Genomic DNA, 21,731 nt, shown 5'->3' on the forward strand with positions numbered 1-21,731 from the left:
TCTCAACAGGAAGGCTAGTTGCGGGAATGCATAAAATAGTGTAATATCACCCAAACTCATACCTCTTAAGGCTTGTATCTCTCCAAATCTCAGTTGCTAAGAAAATTGTAAAAACATCGGTAAAAATAGCTGAATAACCCTGTATTACTCAACTGATGAACTTGGCAGTTTGATCACAAAAACATGAGGGCAATAGGTCAAACTGTTGCCACGTCGATTATTGTGATGTTATTAAGTCGATAAAAGATCGCTTGGTCGAAGTAAGCAAAACAAGGGTGGATCAACGCATTTTTGATTAGTTCAGTTAATTATTTATTATAGATTATAATTTTGCAATCACTCGCGCAAGTAGTTAGTGAAGTTAGCGGATATAACAGTCAATATTTCAGGAATTAAGAGGCAGATACTTTTAATCTATTAGGGAGACTCACGCTAATGTGACCAAATTTAGCGCGCTGTAACTCCTTAACTACTGTTGCTATAGAGGTCACTTATATTAATATATCATTTTGAAGAGAAAATAAGCGGAAATAACTGAGGATAGTTTTACCACTGCTCTTAAACCGCAGTAAGGGAACTTAATTTAGCAGGTTCTATTAATGGTGAAAGCAAGCAGCCAGAAAGATGGCAATGCTGTATTGATTCTAAAGGTGCATGCTTTGATTCTTGAAAAAATAAAATGATTTGATCGAAATATAAAGAAAATATTCAAAAAAAACTTTGGCCGCATTAACATGGGTCTCCTTTATAGTTAAGAACACGTTTTTGATTAACAATCTCGATGGTTCTTGCCGTGAATTCTGACTTAGAGTGTTTTATACCTCGTCAAATTCATTCCGTTTTTGTCTCAAATCAAGAATGCAAGATAATAACCACAAGAAAAATCATGTGATCGACATAGTCAATCAAATCTTTGATTAACCTCCCGAAGCTTAGTTATCCCAAGGCGTTTGGTTGATACAAGTAGAAATCTTACATTCAACTGATACCCTTTCTTTTCTATCCCCATTTTGTTGTCCGAAACGTCATAATTCATCACTTCACTCTTTCTTTTCCATCTAACTCTCTTATTAATCTAATCAACATTTTAATTTGGTCAATTCAAAGCTTTTTTTTCGTTAATAGCTTTTGACCCTGACCACCTATGAAATTGGTTGTAATTTTTGTTGTTTAAGATTTTCGTCTTATTACTATTGATATTTTTTCCGTGTATGTAATTTTTCTCGAATCTTTGTGGTAAAGATCGTGAACTGTAATTTGTTAGTGAGCTTCACTAAGTGAAGTGATTAGACTGGTAAAATCAATGAACATGAGTGTATCGAATTTGAAAATAGTTTTTTTCTAACTGTTGAAAAAGAATCCGATTTTCAGAGTCGTAATTAACAAAACATTTACATATCTCTAATCACAATGACTGTTACATGGACCAATAACTTATTTTCTCATTATCGAAAATTAATCACTCCTTTAATTAAGTAAAATATTTGTAACTTAATGGATTTTTTATATCCAAATTAAACATTTGAACCAGTTAAACTTCTCAGTATTAACAGTTAAACAAGTGATGACTTTTCAGGAAATAATCTCAGTTTAATAAGTTTGTTTCTTGAAATTTATTTTATTATTTGTAAAAAGTTTCTTAGCTTTTTTTCATTTCTTTCGATTCATTCTTATTGCTATTATTTTTGTTTTCTATTGTTACCATACTCGAGTTTTCCGAATATTTTGAATCTTTTTGTTTAAAATTAAATGTTTTTTTTCCTTCAAATATCTTATTTGAATAGTGAAAAGTGTTGAACTCATTCTTTCGGAATTTATGTGACTTTACCTGTATCTTGAAAACAGTCTCTCTATACGATCCTACTGAATGGGGAAAAACTGATGAAACTATTACCTTCGAGTTCAGTCTTTAGTATAAATGAATACATTATCCTTTTTTCATTTATCAGATTCAATGCATGATAAAGATGAATACACACGAGAAAAGCATTTCAACAGTTGAAAATACTACAAATAACATTATGCTTGGACGTTGAATAGTAATATGAAGGAATTAGAAAACAATACTATGAAAAACCTCCCTGTTCATTTGATTATCTATCATAAACAAAACGATTATATCTGAAACTAAATGATGCTTAAAACAAGGTTGAATCCGTCTCATGCAAAATGTTCCCATCACCATCAATATTAAAGGATAAAGTTGCTATCATAAAAAGATTTCTTTCCCTTTGATTATATTTTTGTAGAAAGTTATTATTGCTTCTGTTATAATAATATCATCAGAACATGCAATGGAAGTATCAATTGGGTGATAACTTTCCTGACCTACTTTGTGATATCATTGTTATTATACTTATCGTATTGATGAGATATTAACGATAAATTTTACGACAATATATCGGTAACATTTGCATAGAAGTGATGACTAACCACCATTTTATTTGTTCTAGAACAAGCCTGAAATTCACTATCAAGCTAATATTAGTGCCATTTTACTGTTTCTCCTGAATTTTTTGGAACTTTTTTGTTCTTTCACCTCTTCTACCATCCAAATCAATCCAATAACTTGTTCAGATTCATCTTGCTCAAAGTATTGAAAGTAAATCGACACATTAGTTTATTGACCTTAGAGTGATTTTGGAATCATGAAGTCAGCATCATAATCATCATCAGTGCCATAAAATTTTCTTTCATCGTATCAGCCTGATTGATTTTTCTCTTCAGAGCTACACTACAGCTAGAAGGTTTCAGAATCTCATGTTTTCCTTAAATTCCCTCCTAGTCCATTAATCTTTACCAAACTAAACAATTGACTGTTTCATCTTCTTGTTATACTTTGTACGGAAAAATTATTATTTTCAGAAATTTCTAACAATTGTTCAAAATTTCATCCAATTTTACCAAATCGTTATCATTATTATTAACATCAAGATTATCTTTCCTCGGCAAATTGATTAAAATATTAATTCTTTCCTTTTGTAAACTTAATCGCTATAACTGATACTTTTATTGTTTGATATTTTTTTCTTGTTCATTAATCATGGTGATATTTCACTGGTTGTATTTAATGGATTCTTTGTAAGTAAACAGAGTGTATTTATCCATATCTCAATCTCCAGTGACGTCCATCTAAAATTTTGGATTGATGAATTTTTCATCAATTTGGCTCATACTTTACCCATTCAGATTGTAGAGTAAATAGTCATGAAGTATCATGAGAATTAATGTAATGATAGCAAAATTCATAATCTATCTCTTCTCGAATATTTTATATTTTAATAATAACTGAAAGATAAAGAGAAAAAGTCTAAAAAGATAATCTGGTTATCGTAGTTCGAACTGTTCATTAATAAAATATGCTCTTTATGAGTCTTGTAAAAGTATTTAATTATGAAGCAGAAAAGTAATTGGTAAGATAAATAATATGTTCTTGGATAGTATGAGTTGATTAATTAATTTACTCAAGGAAGTATTGAATGTGAGATTGATGAACCAGCAGGATTATTTCAATGTTGAAGACTGAGAATCTTGGAATGTAAAAAATTATATCCAATTATGAATTTTAGGCAGTATTGTGGTGAAATTTTATAATAAAATTGATTTTAATTACTAAAATATTTGGAAGACCAATTCAACATCTTTACATAATTCTGAATTCAGCATAAGATAAGTTCAACGTAGTTTTTTTTTCACTAAATGAAATTCAATTGTTTATATATTTTTATTGTGCTGTAATTAATGTTCATTATCAGAATGCTTTTAGAATTTATGGAAAAATCGTTTACAGGAAAAAAGGATAAATATAGATGGAACAAAAAGTCTGTTTAAACTCGAGACGCTCATGATGATATTAGACGTAAGGAAAATGCTGAGAAAAAAAGGTAATGTAAAAATATGAGAATATGAGTACATGAAAATATTGTCGAAAATTGGAAATACAGATAGAAAAGTTCAATAGTTTTTATGGTGCTGGTTTGGGTGAGAATGATGGTCTTTATGGTGAAAACTCAGAAAACTATAACAGTTACGATAAGAAGTGAGAGAAAAAAAGTTACGAAAAATGAGGACAAAACTCTTGCTTCCATCGAATGCCGATCAATCTTTCTCTTCCAATAGAAAGCAACGTCTGAATCATGTCATGAACATGCTGTTACCATGAAAAGTGAATAGTGATTATTAAAAAATTTTGATAGAAAAAGAAAAGAATTTATCATCCACTCATTTATATATATGAGAGGTAAAAAAATTTTCTCGCAATTGAGGTTCGTTCCAACGAATCGAGTCACATTATGATAGATACGAAAGGAAACATATTATTATTAATATAATACTTTGACATTTCTATTAAGACTTAGCATCCTTTATATCAACTCTTCAGACGTTTTTGTATATTAACTATCTGAATAGGTTGAGAAAGTGTGGAAGGATAAATGTCAAAGATAAAATAAAAGTTTCTTGCATTCTTGGTTCAGTCAGAATATCAAAGTGAATTCATTGATAAACACATAACTCATGATGAATTGAGACTCAGAAAAAGAGATAAAATTTGAAAAACTATTTTGATAATCAAATCAGCGGAATCTTTATTATTATCTGTATGGGAATAATTAACTCCCTGCAAAAATTTTTCCCCATCAAAAGATTTCAGCTCCATACTCGAATGGTGAGAGTGACAATATTATTATGTAACATTTTCATGATCATTTACAGTTTTCTATCACTGTTCATTGTTATATTTATTCGTGTTATCATGATTATCGTTTGCAATCAAAATCATGCAACCATGGGAAAATTATATTTTAATTTCGTTTTAACCGAAATAAACTCATAGGAGAAAGACTTTGAGTTTAAAGGAGAAATGATCAACGAGTGAGATAATAAAAAAAATGAAGAACGAAATAAAAGAAAAGCAATAAAATTCAATGGATAAGAAAAAAAATGAAAATTTCCAATGAAATTCTCAGAGTTTATCAGAACTTTTTTTCTTCATTTTCTTCCCTCCACTTCTTATTCATTGTTTCCACTGAGTAACTCCATGCAACTTAATGATGAAACATCAATAAGGGTTAATTATTTTCCATTACCAGGCAACTATTAATATTAAACACTCAACAACCGTTGATGATAGTTGATTATTAATCTCTCCCCTGAAATTGTTCATTAGATTACTCTGATCAATATTTTGGTTTGAAATTAAAGTTAAACAAATTATCACTGTCATTATCATCATCAATCCAGGTTCCATTCTCAATGAGTAATTCAATATCTCATGTTCATTATGGTTATCGTTAAATTTACACATTAATAACATGAATATGTTTCAAGAAGCACAAAAAGAGAGGGGAAAAAATAAATAACAGAAACTGAATTATGCTTGAAATTTGAACCAGAAAATGATATTATCATGGTGATGATTATATTTTGATGCCAGGAGAAATAGTTTCAGTCTATCACTTGGAAACTTGGAAAACCAAAATAAAGACCCAAGTGTATATTTTTTTCTACTCCTGTCTCCACTCATCATGATGAATAATAAGATGAAATTAAGATTATTATTATTATTTTATTTGCTAATGACAATTTATCAGTATTATTATTTCATCAGTATCAACATTATGGAAGCTCATTTATTGTTTCAAATTCCTATGAGTAGAAGCAGCTTTTTTCCCCTTCATTTCCTTCAGTTCATCATGATAACTTTTTGCTTCCAGGCTATTTTAGACTATGGAGAAAAAGGCAAAAGTGTTATCTGATCTCAATACCGACGGATATTAAATGAATAAGTTCAGTTTCATTTAGAGAACCAAACTTATATCTAATAATACATGTAGAATATTTCATAATCTCAACTATTATATTCATGATAAATTCTTGGTAATCAGAGTGTATTAAAATATCACAAGAAAGTTACATGATAATCTTGACAAATTTACATATGAAATAGATTGAGATAAACTTATTAGAGTAATTATCGTCCATCAGAATTTATAATTAGATATTATTATCACATTTCTGCCAAACGATAAAACTTAATTAACTTTATACTATCAACATTTTCAATATTATTATTATTATGCAGAAAAATTAACTGATTCAACAATTTAATAGAGGCTATTAATGATAAACTTTTGATTCTATATATTAACCAAGTGAAATGTTAATCGTTGGCTTGTTATCCTTGTCATATTATCATCAAGATTATAAACGATAATAATAATTTACCTTCAATAATCAAGGGTAAATATTGAATAACATTTATGTATATCTCTCTGCATACACTTGAACAATCAGGGTTACAAAAAGTACTCAACTTATATATATGAATACATAGATATTGGGTCGTTGGTTTAACCAATTCAATTGTAATATTTAGATAATAATGGTTTTGATGATGAAGATGATGATGATGATGATAGTAAATACTATTAACAATAACATGAATATCATGATGATATGAATGAAAAATCATCTGAATAACATTTACTCAATGTAACATACTAAATGGTTACATTAAATACAAATACTCACTGGGAGTTGGTGAGTGAGATAAATATATTTATCTTCACTTCATTTCTATGTCAACAATTTTTTCTACCTTTTCTTTTCCTCTATTATCTCAGTTCTTTCCCTGTAAACATGTCAACTTTAATAACCTCCACTTGATACAATCACACAGATCAACAAATAATATATATTCATTTACCTTGGATTCTCAACCATTATTATTAAATCAATATCGAGTATAATATCTTAATCAAGAAGAAAACCTCAGAAATGTAACTAATATTATCTTGTGAACTTTTATTGGTCAAAAGATTGACACATCTCATGAAATTATCGTTCACTCTGAATAGGAATTTTGCTCTATTCTTTTGAATTCATCTTTGTAATATCAAAAGGATCAGATTAATACTCATTGTGACTACGAAAGAAAAACATTTTTGTTATGATATTATACAAAAATGACTTTGATCGGTGAAATAAGTAAATTCTGATAGGATTAAGATTCTTGGATTTATTCATCATGATCTTTGGTACAGTTTTTTTATGGTTAATATTATTGTGTCACAAAACTGATACTGATATTTAGTTTATCATCAATTCATAAAAAAATTTGTTGACAAAATAATGATAATACTAATGATGATGGAGATGCTGATCAGATTGGAAGACAAAAATGATGACATTATACTTTTAACGAGATTATTAATAGTAAAATGACAATTTGATGATAATTTTTTTTCTCCTTATTTATCAATCACCTTTCAGCATCCAGATCTTGTACAGAAGATCAGTTTCGATGTCATTCAGGTCGATGTATTCGAGCTTCTTGGAGGTGCGATGGTGACGCTGATTGTAGTGATAATTCTGATGAGAAAGGTTGTGGCTATCGAACTGAATGTTTAACTGGACAATTTAAATGCGATGACGGTACTTGTATAAGGTGAGTAAACATTTTACGATTTGAGTTAAATCACCTGGAAATGTTGGGAATTTATTTATGCTTTGACCATTGGCCATTTTACCTTTGCTTACAATTAAGGTAAACATGGATGAAGTAAATGTTTACTTTAATACCGGCGCCATAAAATTTCATCATCTTTTCATCCCATTTCCTTTTCTTTTAATACATTTGTCTAAGTCTGAACAAATTTCACCTAATTCATTGAACTTCCATTTGAGCCTCAAACTTGAATAAATGGTTAAATAAAATGAACCAATAGACTCTGAGTTCAGCACTTCTATGAAAATTAAAATATAAAACATTGTATCCAGGGTATTGAGTTACCATGAGTTTTCAGAATTTCAGACTTGAAGATAAATTAATTACAGGAAAGAAACTTTTGACTTTCGCAATAAAAGGGATCGGAGAAAAGCAGAATAGGAAAAGAGCTCGTTTTGTAGGAATATAAACTTTAGATGAGCAATAAAATTACAAGAATTGGATAAGAAAAATACTACAGGATTTTACTTTTTTTTCCTGGGAACTGAGTCAGAGAAATTTGTTAACATTAGTTTATTCTATCTCTTGTTCAGTAATTTCAAGTCAATTATACTCTACACCTCATGAATAAATATCTCAATTGTTTTTGCAAATGAACTTGAAATGGTAGTAATAATTGAAGTAATTCAGCATTTGATTTACAAAGAAAGAGCGAAAAAAAATTCTGTAATTGAAGACAGAGAGAAAGCAAAGAAATTATTCAATTAGATTATGAGATTATTTGGATGTTCAACTTGAGGTTTCAACAGAATTGCAATGAACTTTATACTATAGTGATTATGATGATTTCTATGTTAATAATTCTGTAAACCAGGAAAAAGAAGTGATTAGTGAGTGAAAGGGTGACTTCAGGCTGAATAAATGTTTCTGAAGCAAATTCTTTAATGAACTTTACCGATAATTTCAATCGAGCGGGCAAATTGAAATGAAAATTTTTAGTGTATTTATCGTATGAAAAGAAATGACGCCATTGAATAGCACCAACTCCGATGAAATGATTCCAAGCAAATTCTGTTCTTGGTGATCATTTCTTTATTAGAGACTCTAATTTAGAGTTAATAAATAGCGTTGGAATGCATTTAAAGTTAACAATCACTATTCTCCAATTGACAGATAATAGTTTTCTTTTTCATCCTGTATACGATAATATCTGTTAACACGATTTGATCATGATAATGGTTAAAGTGAAATAGTATCTAAGATTAATGTTACACTTTCACCTTTGTAATACAACCTCCCTGTTGGTTGTTACTGTTGTTTTTGTTATCCTTTTAATCTGAGAAAAAGTTTTTTTTTTGTTCAAAAGCAGAAATATTTTTTTCTGTTCCAAATTAATGAATCAGTTTACTTATGAAAAATATAATATGATCTGAGTAAATTTTATAAGTAAAACTTGATTATCGCAAGGGTTTTCTTCATCCAGATCTAAAGTATATAAGTCAAAAATTCATTGGATACATGATGGAGCAAAATTATCACCCAGATGAGAGGAAAAAGTGAATTATTACCTTGTCATTTCATGGTAACTTTACAAATGCACCAGAATCGTAACACTTTATCTTTATTAGTTTTTTTTCTTTTGTTTCTTTTTTCTCATTTTCTTTACCATGTTTTCAGTAAAAAAACTCGAAATCTACAACCTTACCTCTCTCTCTCTCTCTCTCTTGCCTTCTTTTTCTGAACTTTTCACGATAAACAAGATGATGATTGAATAGAGTAGTAGAGATGATGATCAAAATGAACATACAAGAAATTGAGGGAGAGAGAAAGAGAGAGAGAGAGGAACAGGGAGTTCCAAATCATATATCAAATCATTAGATGTTACTGAATGAATTATGAATTCTTGCTCTTTTATTTCATCATTCTGATTTTGGAATTGAATCTTCAACTATCACTGAATATACACTCCAAAAAGCAACACTTCAAAAGGCGAAAAGCATAGAGAGAAATTGAATTCAGAGAATCTTATTCTATTCAGGGGGAGAAAAAGAAAGAGAAAAAAATATATCTATCTTGTTGGAGTGAAAACAAACGATATTAAAGATGGAAGCATTTTTATCTTACTCTATTCTTAGATTCAGTTCTTTTGTTGTTTTCATGGTGAAAATGTTATTGAAAATGTTGTATTCAACTCATTGAATTCAAATCACATTTACTATGGATTTGTCTTCTTTTTCTTCATTTCCACTATCAAGAATATATATTTATTAAATTCTGATACTGATTGTTATTCAATCAATGAGAATATACTAAGATACTTATAACATTTTCAGTAATATGAATTCAAAGTTTATTATTTTTTCTTTGACATTGTCATCAGATCTTCTTTTCACCATTACATCAAATATAACTTTGACTCAATGAGAAAAAAAAATGATAGCATTTGATTGTCTTCAATCATGATACTCTGAATAATGAACTTTTTCCTCATCCATGAAAAGAAACATCATCATCATTCTCATCACTAGAAACAAAAAATTTGATTTTGAATATTGATCATTAAGGTTGTCAGTTAAATCGTCAATACCAATTGATCTTTGTTCTGATTGGATAAAGTTAATTCCGATTCCGATATTTTTTTTCTCATATTCTTACAAAAGTTTTTCTACTTTTCGTAAATAATAAGTTTCGATGATTGGAAGAAGATGATGAGATGAAAGTTTATGGATCAAGAAAATTCTGTGGATGGATGGACATGAGAATGATGAAAGAATGAAAAATGAGCTGGAAATAATTCCAAGTAACGAAGAAAAGTTATAAAGTATTCGAATAGCATAATAATAATAGTAAATTGCATCATAATTGTGATTTTCTCGAGAAAAGTTTAGCTTGTTGTGTTGTTATAAGTAAAAATTGACGATAGAAAATGGATTGACAATTGATTACATAAGGATGGAAGCACATTGGAACGGAAATTGCTGAGAATAAGTTAATCGGAAATGAGGTTGATTATCTGATCTTGTTAGAGCTGAAAATTGGTATTACATGGAGAAGATGATGAAAGAAGAAACGAAATAGTTAATAAAAGAATATGAGAAAATTGTGTGAACTAAGATAAAACAATGATGAAGATGATTAGGTAATAAAGAATTATATTAATAGAAAAAAAAATGAAAGAAGAGAAGATGAAATTCGATAATAATCATAACGATTAATCGTTAAAAAGAAATTGAAAATCAAGCAAAGAACCGAGAAGGAAAATCTCAATCAAAGATCATGAGATAATAATTATTCACAGGTAGTTGATTTTCTCTTGATATTTTTATATAATATTTGATATTCCATTTTCATTCCCAAATTTTCATGACTTTATTCATAGAAATTTTCGATTGGTAAAAATCAGAATATGTTATTTATAATATTCAATTTTCGAAAGAACTTATTGAATCCCCGTGACTGTGAAGACTTTGTGAACTGCAGTTCTAAAAAATATCTCATCCAATGAATGGAGAATTTTTTTATTCTTCTTTACCAATCGATTTCAACATAACCTTAGAATTGAAATTTTACACTTTTCCATTACCATGATGAGGTAGAATTTGATTCCATGATTACGATGGACATTTTCTGAAATATTCCCAAAGTGAATGAATAATAACTAGGCCAAAATCTAAATTTCGATTTCGAGGTCAATTAATAAATTGTTGATTCAAGTTTTCCTCTTCCTCCTTCAAGGTCTTTCATAATCACTTTCATCATGTTATCAATCAAATCTAATGAGATAATTTCTATGATAAGAAATTGAAGATGATGAAGATGAATGATAAGAGTTTGATTAAAGTGTTAGATGATTATTATTATCTTAATACAAACATATACACATCTTGAATGTGATAATCTAATCATCATTTCCTTTTCCGTTTCTTTTTTCTGTTTGTTTGTTTGTTACTCTTTTAAAGCCAATATTTTGTTTGCAATGGTGCACCAAATTGTCCTGATGGTTCAGATGAAGATGTTAACAAAACGTGTCTCAGTTCAACACCATGTAGAGATGATGGTTTCCCCTGTCAACATTTATGTCTTGCCTCTGATTCTGGTCATCATTGTGGATGTAAAAAAGGTTATGAATTGGCCAGTGATGGTCATTCTTGCCTTGATATTGATGAATGTTTTTCCCATCAACTTTCATGTTCCCAAAGGTGTGAAAATAATGTTCCAGGATTTCAGTGTTTCTGTACTGAAGGATATACCATGAGTGAAGATAAAATTTCATGTAAAGCAAATGGACCTGAGCCATATATCATTTTCGCCAATAGAGTGGACATAAGACGGGTTACACTTGATGCCTCTGATTATACTGCAATGGTAAGTGATCTTCAAAATGTGATTGCCTTGGATTTTCATTATGCTAGACAGTTAATTGTCTGGTCAGATATTACAACGGACACCATTTATATTGCTCATCTTAATGGTTCCTCTCAACGAGCCATCATCTCATCGGGTCTTGTTTCGCCCGGTGGATTGGCAGTTGATTGGTCATCTGATAGACTTTACTGGACAGATTCGGGAACAGGTCGAATTGAGTTTGCCAATTTGATCGATGGTTCCATGAGAAAGGTACTTTTTTGGCGTAATATTGAAAAACCTCGTGCAATTGTGGTTAATCTTGAGGAATCATCACTTTACTGGATCGATTGGGGTTCACCACCTCGTATTGAAACAGCTCATTTTGATGGTTCTGGTCGAGAGTCGATAGTTTATACAAGCCTTTTCTGGCCTAACGGGTTAACAATTGACTATCCAGCATCGAGACTTTATTGGACCGATGCTAAACATCATCTAATTGAATGCTCAAAACTTGATGGTTCTGATAGACGATCAATTATTCAAGGCGAAACTGCTCTACCTCATCCTTTTGCTATAACCGTTTTTGAAGATATCATTTATTGGACTGATTGGCGGACAAAGTCAATCAATTCAGCTCACAAATTGACCGGAAAAGATATAACCACTGTCCATGGTCAACTTCATTCACCAATGGATCTTTTAATAGTTCATCCACTTCGTCAAGCTAAAGTATTTGATAAATGTTTTCCATCATCACCATCATCATTATCATTACCATCAGCTGCCTCTTCATCATCATCAACTTCATCTTTTTCCTCTTTACAAGGATCCTCTTCATCTTCATCATCTTCCTCATCTTTATCACCATCTCATTGTTCCCATATTTGCCTAGCCAATAACGTGACTTTTACCTGTGCCTGTCCAACGGGTTTTAGTTTATCTCCTGATGGATCAACTTGCAATAGTAAACCGGAAACTTTTTTACTTTTCACTCGACGAAATGATATCCGTTGGTTGTGTCTTGATTGTCCAGATGAAGATAATATTGATGTTGTCCTTTCATTATCCAATATAAATTCTGCTGTTTCCCTTGATTGGGATTATCCATCATTATCAATCTTTTGGTCAGATGTAACTAATGATACAATTAATCGAGCCGATTGGGATGGAGTTAAGCAAACGGTTATCGCAGGTCAACCAATGGACTCACCTTCAGGTTTATCGGTTGATTGGATTGGACATAATGTTTATTGGTCTGATTCGGGTAGAAATACAATTGAAGTTGCTCTTTACGATGGTGGTATAAGATCAGTTGTTATCTGGTCTGGACTTGATCGTCCTCGTGATGTTGTTGTTGATTCAATGGTTTCATTAATGTTTTGGATTCATCGTGAAGGAACCAATTCAAAGATTGAAAAATCAGGTATGGATGGTGGTGAACGTAAAGTAATCTTATCACATAATCTTACCTGGCCTCATGGGATGACACTTGACCTTTACGAGAGGAGACTTTATTGGTCTGATATTGGTGCTAAAACGATTGAATCATCTGATTATGATGGTAAATATCGTTTCACTCTAATATCGGGTCATGTTAAAAATCCATTTGGATTAGCGATTCATGATCGTTACTTATATTGGACTGACTGGGAATTGAAGACTATCCAGAAAACTGATAAGATGAGAGGTGAAGATAGTAAAATATTGCTCAAAGGATTAGATAATCTTATGGATATACAAGTTTTCCACTCTCATCGTCCCAATCGATCATCACCCTGTTCAGGTTCACCCTGTCAGCAACTTTGCCTTCTATCGCCCACTGTGCCTGGTTTTAGATGTGCCTGTTCAACTGGACTCGCTCTCGGTTCGGATAAAAGATCATGTGCCACCGATATGGTCAAATTTCTTATTACAGCATCTCGAACCTCAATTCGTCGAATGTCCCTTGATGTACCATATTATGCTGATGTTGTTGTTCCAACGACTGGTGTTAACCTTTCAAATGCCCTTGTATTGGACATTTATCCGCCCGAAGCAACAGTCTTTTGGTCTGATACAGATACAGATACAATCTATAGAGCTCGTTATGATATTTCTGGTACATCAGGGGAAAAGTCAATTGTTGAAGAGGTTATTTCAATTGGACTTGGTGATGTTAATGGTATTGCAGTTGATTGGATTGGTGGTAAACTTTACTGGACCGATGCAGGTCGTAAAAGGATTGAAGTGTCAAATCTTGATGGTTCATCGAGAAAATCACTTATATGGACTGATCTTGATTCACCAAGAGCAATTGTTTTACATTACTCTTCGGGTTACATGTTTTGGACCGATTGGGGTTCGGTGACACGTATTTCACGTGCTGATATGGATGGTTCAAGAAGAGCACTTTTACTTGACTCAGGTTTAGGTTGGATAAATGGTCTAGCAGTTTATCAAAGTACAACTTCGGGTGGAGCTAAATTACTTTGGGTTGATTCTCAGCTTCATACACTTGAGATGGCTGATATAAATGGTGCTAATAGAAAAGTTTTACTCTCAAATTTACCTGCACCTTATGGGATAACGGTTATTGGTGATGAAATATATTGGACAGATTGGGAGACTCGATCGATTCATAGGGTTATCGGTGAAGATCCGAGGACTTCGACAATATTACTCTCCGGGCTAACAAATATCGCTGATCTAACGGGTATTGATATGAAAAGTTTAGAGGCTAAAAAGCAAACCGATGTTTGTAAGGCAAATAATGCTGGATGTTCACATCTTTGCTTACGGAATTCATGGGGCTATTCGTGTGCCTGTCCAACGGGTTATCAACTTTTATCTGACAAGAAAACATGCTCATCCAATTTAACGGCATTTCTATTATTTGCGAGTAAGAAAAGTTTAAGAAGAATAGCATTAAACACTGAGGTTAATACATTTGCCGATGTTTACCTGCCGATAACCGATGTTACCAATGCGGTTGCGATTGATTTTGATTATCAAGATCGAATGATTTTCTTTTCCGATATCTCTCTCCATTTGATACGTCGAACTGATTTTGATGGTACTAAAGTAACAAATGTAATATCATCAGATTTGGTTCGACCTGATGGTTTAGCTTTTGATTGGGTTGCGAATAATTTATATTGGTCCGATACTGGAAGAAATGTTATTGAAGTTTGTCGAGCTGATGGTAGTTCGAGAAGGATAATTATCGATCTAAATTTAGATGAACCTCGAGCGTTAGCCCTTTATCCTAAAAAAGGATTTCTCTTCTGGACTGATTGGGGTAAATCACCCAAAATAGAGAGATCATTTCTTGATGGATCAGCTCGAACATCATTAATTACTAGTGATCTTGGTTGGCCTAATGGAATCACTGTTGATTATGAGGTTGATCAAATCTATTGGGTTGATGCTCAACTCGACAGAATCGAGGCAAGTGACTTTGAAGGATCATCGAGACGAACCATTATCAAAGATATTTCTCATCCTTTTGGCCTAACCATTTACGGGCCTCATGTTTATTGGACTGATTGGCAAATTAAAGCCATCGAAAGAAGCGATAAGGACGGTAAACGTTCAGCCAAGGAACTAATTGTCGATAATATTGAATATCTTATGGAAATTAAAATGGTTGCACCTTCAAGGCAACCAGGTAAGTCTAAATTACCTTAATCACTATTCATTATAATTCTAAAAATTTGTTGAAACAAGTTCTCTCACTTTTTCACCATCATCATCATCATGAAATTCATAATTATAATAGACTTTTATTGGAACTTTTTTTCCCTTCTACTCTCAATCCTTTTTGCTTGTTCACATTTTTAAAGCATCATGATTATCCTCAATGGAGTAATTTAAAATTAATTCATTCAGAAAAGTAAATGAAACTATTATCAAAATGGAAAAGGTTTTCCAAATTTTCTCATGCATCTAAAATTGATTAAAAGTAACACAATTAACTACAACTTATAGTACTCACCATGAACAGTATTATTAATTGTTTACTCTAAATCATGAATTGATTCAGTTGTTGAATATGTTTAATTTTACTCAGAGATTCATTCATAAATCATTGTTTCAGTTAATTAATTGGATTTGAGTTGATGAAAAAAATTGGAAATTGTATCAAGAATTTAATTTGCTACGTTTGGTAATCAGTTTGAATGAAAACATATGATGAACTTTTACCCTTAGGGTAATTTTGGTTATGATATTTTTTTCTGTTCCAACTACTTTTTGATAACTAATTCTCTTTGGTTTGAAGTAAATTCAGTAAAGAATCAATTTCACTTGATTACCTGTTTCATTTTCTCATGAAAATAAATGATTAAATTTTATTCTCTAAGTGAAAACTTGATATCAATTATGAAACTAAGGATAATATTAGAAGTTTGAATTTCAATGAATACTTTGATTTCATAGAAACGTTTGAACTTTAACAGCAATAATGAAGGTAATAAGAAAAATGTGAACCAGATAGAGGGAAAAAATGAACACTTGAGAATGATAATACCATGGTAATGAGTATTTCACCATGAAAAATAAAAGTTTAAAAGAATTATAATTTTCTTTTCTGAATTATTATTTTTTCTACTCTCTGTAATTCTCAGTCTTTAGCATTATATTATGATAGCAATTGTAACCTATCAGGTGAACGATTTTAAATACAATTAAGGTTAAAAGATTTTCTGATAATTATCATGAACTTTTCATGGGGATAAATGATTTCTTTTCGGAAAAGAAACTAAAATGATATGAAAAAAAAGTTTCATCCATTAAGGTTTCTCTCTTTTTTTTCTGTCCATTAGTTTTTATTTTACTTTCGGGAATGAAATTTGGTCAATAACTTTGGAATTGAGTTTCGATTGAATTTCAATTGAATCAAATCAATTATGACTCTCTCTCTATCTTTGGTTTACCTCAAAGAACTTATGAATTTTTCAATTTAAACTCTTCACCTACTCAACTTATTTCATGAATATAATGAGGGAACCAGTAAGAAACCAAAAAGTGATTTAGTATAATCGTTTCGTTTTATTTTTACTACTGAATTGTGATTCATTTTAATTCAATTAACGATAATTAGATAATCTCTAAAGGCCAATTTAGGAAAACGATAATGACTCTCATTGGTTTTCAATTGACTCTAAACAAATAAGATAATAAAAGTAACAAATAATAGCAAATGATGAGAAACTATTTCATTAGATGTTAATACAATTGTTGATGCAGAAAATTGTAATAAAAAGTTATCACAAAATTAGATAATTTGTTGAGCACTTAGCGCATGATGATCGATGAATTTTATCATGAAAGAGTATCAACTTTGATCACCCTGTGTCTAACTCATTTTTTAACGATAATATCTTTGGATTAAAAGCTCTAAAATAGGAATTTAGTATTGATAAGTTCATGGTGATGAAACCTCAACCAAAATTATCTCCAGTAAGAATTGTTCAAGCTCCATCAAAAGTTCACTCGATATGATTTTTTTACAGATGATTCTAATACTCTAGTATCACGATTCACCTCATGATAATTTTTTATATCGAGAATAGGTTTTGAAGGAGTTATTTAAAACCCATTGTATAGATTTTAGCTTTTTCTTTCATCTCTCCATGAAATTCATTCTCAACTAATTCTATACATTTGAATATAATCTGAATTGCAAGTTTATAATAAATTTTTGAGATGCATACATATTATTATCATGGACCAAAGTTTTTGCCATTTTACTATCATTACTTAGCCTCATGATAATGTTTTCATATTTTGTTCAATTTTACTTTTTCTTGTTTGAATACAATGAATACCCACTTTAGTATAGTATTTGTATTTGAGACTATGTATTATTATCACTGAAGGGCTATTCATATATGTGATATTTACTTGTCAAGAGTTTTGTTTACATGGGAGAAGGGAAAAAGATAAGATGAAGATAATAGATAGAGTAATGGCTTTGGAGGATGCTGTGAATAAGATTATCGTTCTTGAAAGAATTGTAACATTTTCTTCAATCATGAAGTAAAAGTAACCTTAGAATAGAAAGAAACAGACAGAAAAAAGGACGATATTCTTTTTTTTTCTCATTCGAATTCTCTTTTTCTATCCCTTAAAGCATCTTTCTGATCAATTTTTCTTTCTTCTCATCAAGAGTAATCATCATTATCTTCATCCATTTATTATTTTAAAAATAATTCTATTACACCCTCTCTCTCTCTCTCCCAGATTTTACTCCTGTTTCATGTTACCTCATGATCCCTTGAACGAGTTATCATGAAATAACTTTACTAAGCTTCTCAGCATCCATACCCTTTTTTTCAATGAGATAAATAAAGATATAAATGAGTATAGAATCGTCTATATATCAGAACTTTGAGTATCTTGAGATGAGAAAAAAAAACTTGAAGGGATTGAATTGGAAGAAGAAAAAGTTGCAATTTTTGAGAATCCTTTCTAATCTTAAGAAACTTTTTCTATCATCATCTTATCCAATTTAACCTTAATAACTATTTTGACAATCACTTTAATCTGGATATAATATTAAATCTACTACTCATGATGATAATGATGATACTGTTAAAACAATAAATGATCATTCCCGTAGTAATATAGCTTAAAGTTTTATCTATTATCAACTAAATGAAACGATAGATGATAAGTAGAGTAACAAAAAATAAATGATGAAGATGAAAAATGTTGTGTACAAGCCTCTAAAACCCTTTTGGTTAAGCCCATAAATATATACACCATATACAGTATATAATTTTTTCCGCATTTTCTTTAAAAACTTAAACTGATATAATAAATGTGATAATACAATTTCAGCTTCCTTAACCAACTTATCGTTACTCATACTGATACCTTAAATATTAGTATCAAGGCGTGGTAACTACTCTTCCTCTAGCTGATCTTTGGTTTCATCCTTTCATCTTAATCTCTTTCCTCATCTTCCGCATCATCTTCATCTCTATCTTTCTTGTTTGGTCTTCTTTGACTTCTTGATTGAGACATTGTATGGATAAGATGGTTTAATATCTGTGATTGGTCAATTTCATGTTTTTCCATCATTACGATTTCTTCAGATGAAATTAGTGGCCCATGAAACTTGTCAATTTATTTTTCTATTGTCCATTAATCCTCCCAATTGGGTTGAGTGAATTTTTTCCATGCATATCGAGCTATTAGAAATGTAAAAATTTAACCAGAAAATTTGGGTTGAAAAGGGGCTTCTGGGAGATGGAAGAGAGAACTTGAAATAAATCGAAAAGTTGGACATTGGTCAAGATATTGGGTCAAATTGTGTAACGAGATTGGATATTTCGTAAGAAGGAAAAAAAAGTTCATTCTATTGATTCATTTTCCTGTTCCTGTTCCTCTTGAGTCTATTGTCGTTTAGGTTCACTGAGCCATAACTTCATCATGACAAAACACCAATGACCAAGAAAAAAAGTCAATCTAAAGTCAGTATAATGTAAGAGAGAGAGAGAAAGTTTTATTATTATAATTGCCAGAAATTCAATCATTGGATAGTTTGTTAGCAGAATTTATCTATGCAGATAATATTCACACATGGTGATAATGATTACGATGAGATGAATTGATTTACTCTGAATTAAGGACGAAACTGTCACCGATTTGACAACTCTTACCAGATTATTAGATAGAATCTTTTCAATTTTTTTCTTCTCTCTCCCAATTGTATCTAATATTTACTTGGTCAAGTAATAGATGGTGAATTCTGATGATGGTCATCAGTTTCGAAATCACTTTCACCTTCTCTTTACATGATTAGAATGCTCAGATTTTACCTTAACTATCTCTCAGAACTTGTTGACTTTTTTTTCCTCTTTTTTTTCCAAAAGACATTCAATTGAATCAAACATTGATTAGGAATACATGAGAAATTATATCAATCTAATGGATAAAGTTTGTTCCCAGTTGATAATGTTTGAGATTAATATTACAGAGAACACACAAACTATGATAAGAAGAGAAAGTAATTAATTAATCAACAGGGAAATTGATTTGCAAGTTGATCAAATCAATTTATAGTTTGAATGGATAATTACAAACTCTCTCCTTTTCCTATTTTTTATCACCTTTTCATGTAATCTGATCAAATTTCACTTCTCCAATCTCACCATCAACATTATCATGGAAATGGACAGTCAAAAAAAAGGTCAACCTTATATTTATCTCGAAGTTGTTTCCCAAATGAAATTAATTAACTAATTAATTTCCAATGATACATTTGCAAATGAGTATATTGATATTATTGAACATTATTATTCTCACTCAATAGGATTAGATTTTCATCCATTTGACTCAGTTAATTAAAACCTTTTATTATATTGGACTGATAATAAGGTTACAATGATGATGATGATGATGATGATAAATACAATTAGATGTTACAAAAGATAAACAAAAACATTTAATGTCTTTATCCCATGTTAATATTATCTTTATCAACAGGAATCAACATTAATTTCAGTTGAAATTGATTGTTAGTTAAATGAGTAAGTTTATTGAACTTGATGATAGAGAAGAAGAAGAAAAGAAAGAAAGAAAGAGAGAGAGAGAGAGAGAGAGAGAGAGAGAGAGAGAGAGAGAGAGAGAGAGAGAAATACAACGAAATATATTAGTTTTATTGCTACTTTATTAAGTATATTAAGGAAGAGAAAGCAAACAAAATTACAGAAGAAAGTGAATCAACAATAGAGCATCATTACCATCATGATTATCCGCATCATCTTCATCAATGATGAAAGAAGAGGGAGAAAAATAAAGGTTATTCTAATAATAGGTTAATCAGTGAGTCGAGAAAAAAAATAAAGAGAAAAGAGTGAATAGAAAAGTGAATGGACTATTTAACCATTGGTCGAAAATCGGATTAAGATTATCTTCTTATGCTGGTATTAAGTTTATCACACTTTTTCGTTAGATAAGTTGAATAGGATGAAGGTGTTGTTTTTGTTGTGTTCAGATGAAGAGGATGTTGTTTCGTTAATGATGATTTACAATTGAGTTACAAATTTGTGCTTAAGGGATGACAATTAGTGGAAATCAGAAAAACGGAATTGCAGCAAAGAGATGATGATGGTGGTGGTGACGAAAATAGAGATGATGATGATGATGAGAGAAAAAAGGACGAGGAAGATAAAATTTGCTCAAGATAATCTCATGATAAGAATACTAATGATGAACCATATTTCTGATTCAAGGTAGTATTCCAATGGATAAAGATTCAGATTTTCGAGCTGAATGATAATGAAGATGAAGATAATGAACACGGAGGAAAAAAGGAGTTAGACATTCAATGAACTGTGTTATCGTTAATAGATGAGATTGTTTTCTCTTTCTATTAATATTATTGCTTTATTTTACTTCTCATTGATTGGAGAGAGAGAGAAGCTATTTACCGTTATTTTCTCCTTTCACCTTACAATTTTACTGTTGTTTCCTTTTCCTTTTCTTATCATCCTTTTACTTCATCAGTATCAACACCAGAATCTTCATGTTGCTTTTGTTGTTCAACACAAAGAAATCAACCTTTCCCTTCATCATCTCACCATCATCATCATCATCTATTTTTGGTCACCTTCATCATTTACCTTTTATTCAGTCAAGTCCAGTTGATGGTTGTTACTGTAAATTGATTTTATCATAGTCCATCCTTATTGTGTCATCCTGTTTACCTTGAATCAATTGTTATTGTTGTAATAAGATTGAGCAACATGATAACAAGATTGAGACCATGGTGATAATAAGGAAACATTTTAAAACTGAGAATTCATTGATTGTATTTCAAAGTTCACAAGTTAATCTTATCTTAACCTTTATCATGAAATGAAATGAACTCAATTAAATCCTATTATTTCAATGATCTAATGATTCAGATCAATTGAGCAAAAAATACTAATTATAACTGTAGTAACTC

General features: G+C 30.6%; 1 protein-coding gene across 1 annotated transcript in view; it reads left to right on the plus strand.

The window, feature by feature from the left end:
* The window catches only part of LOC128390956 (low-density lipoprotein receptor-related protein 4-like), a 57,707-nt gene that overhangs the window by 25,510 nt on the left and 10,466 nt on the right, over positions 1 to 21,731 (plus strand). Inside the window, exons 5-6 of the mRNA XM_053350766.1 lie at positions 7,273 to 7,447; positions 11,407 to 15,440. Of these exons, the coding sequence (XP_053206741.1) occupies positions 7,273 to 7,447; positions 11,407 to 15,440 (4,209 nt within the window). The remainder of the gene's footprint in view (positions 1 to 7,272; positions 7,448 to 11,406; positions 15,441 to 21,731) is intronic.

This window comes from Panonychus citri, unplaced genomic scaffold (assembly GCF_014898815.1).
Source record: "Panonychus citri isolate SS breed McGregor unplaced genomic scaffold, ASM1489881v1 Contig00132, whole genome shotgun sequence".
Classification (NCBI taxonomy): domain Eukaryota; kingdom Metazoa; phylum Arthropoda; class Arachnida; order Trombidiformes; family Tetranychidae; genus Panonychus; species Panonychus citri.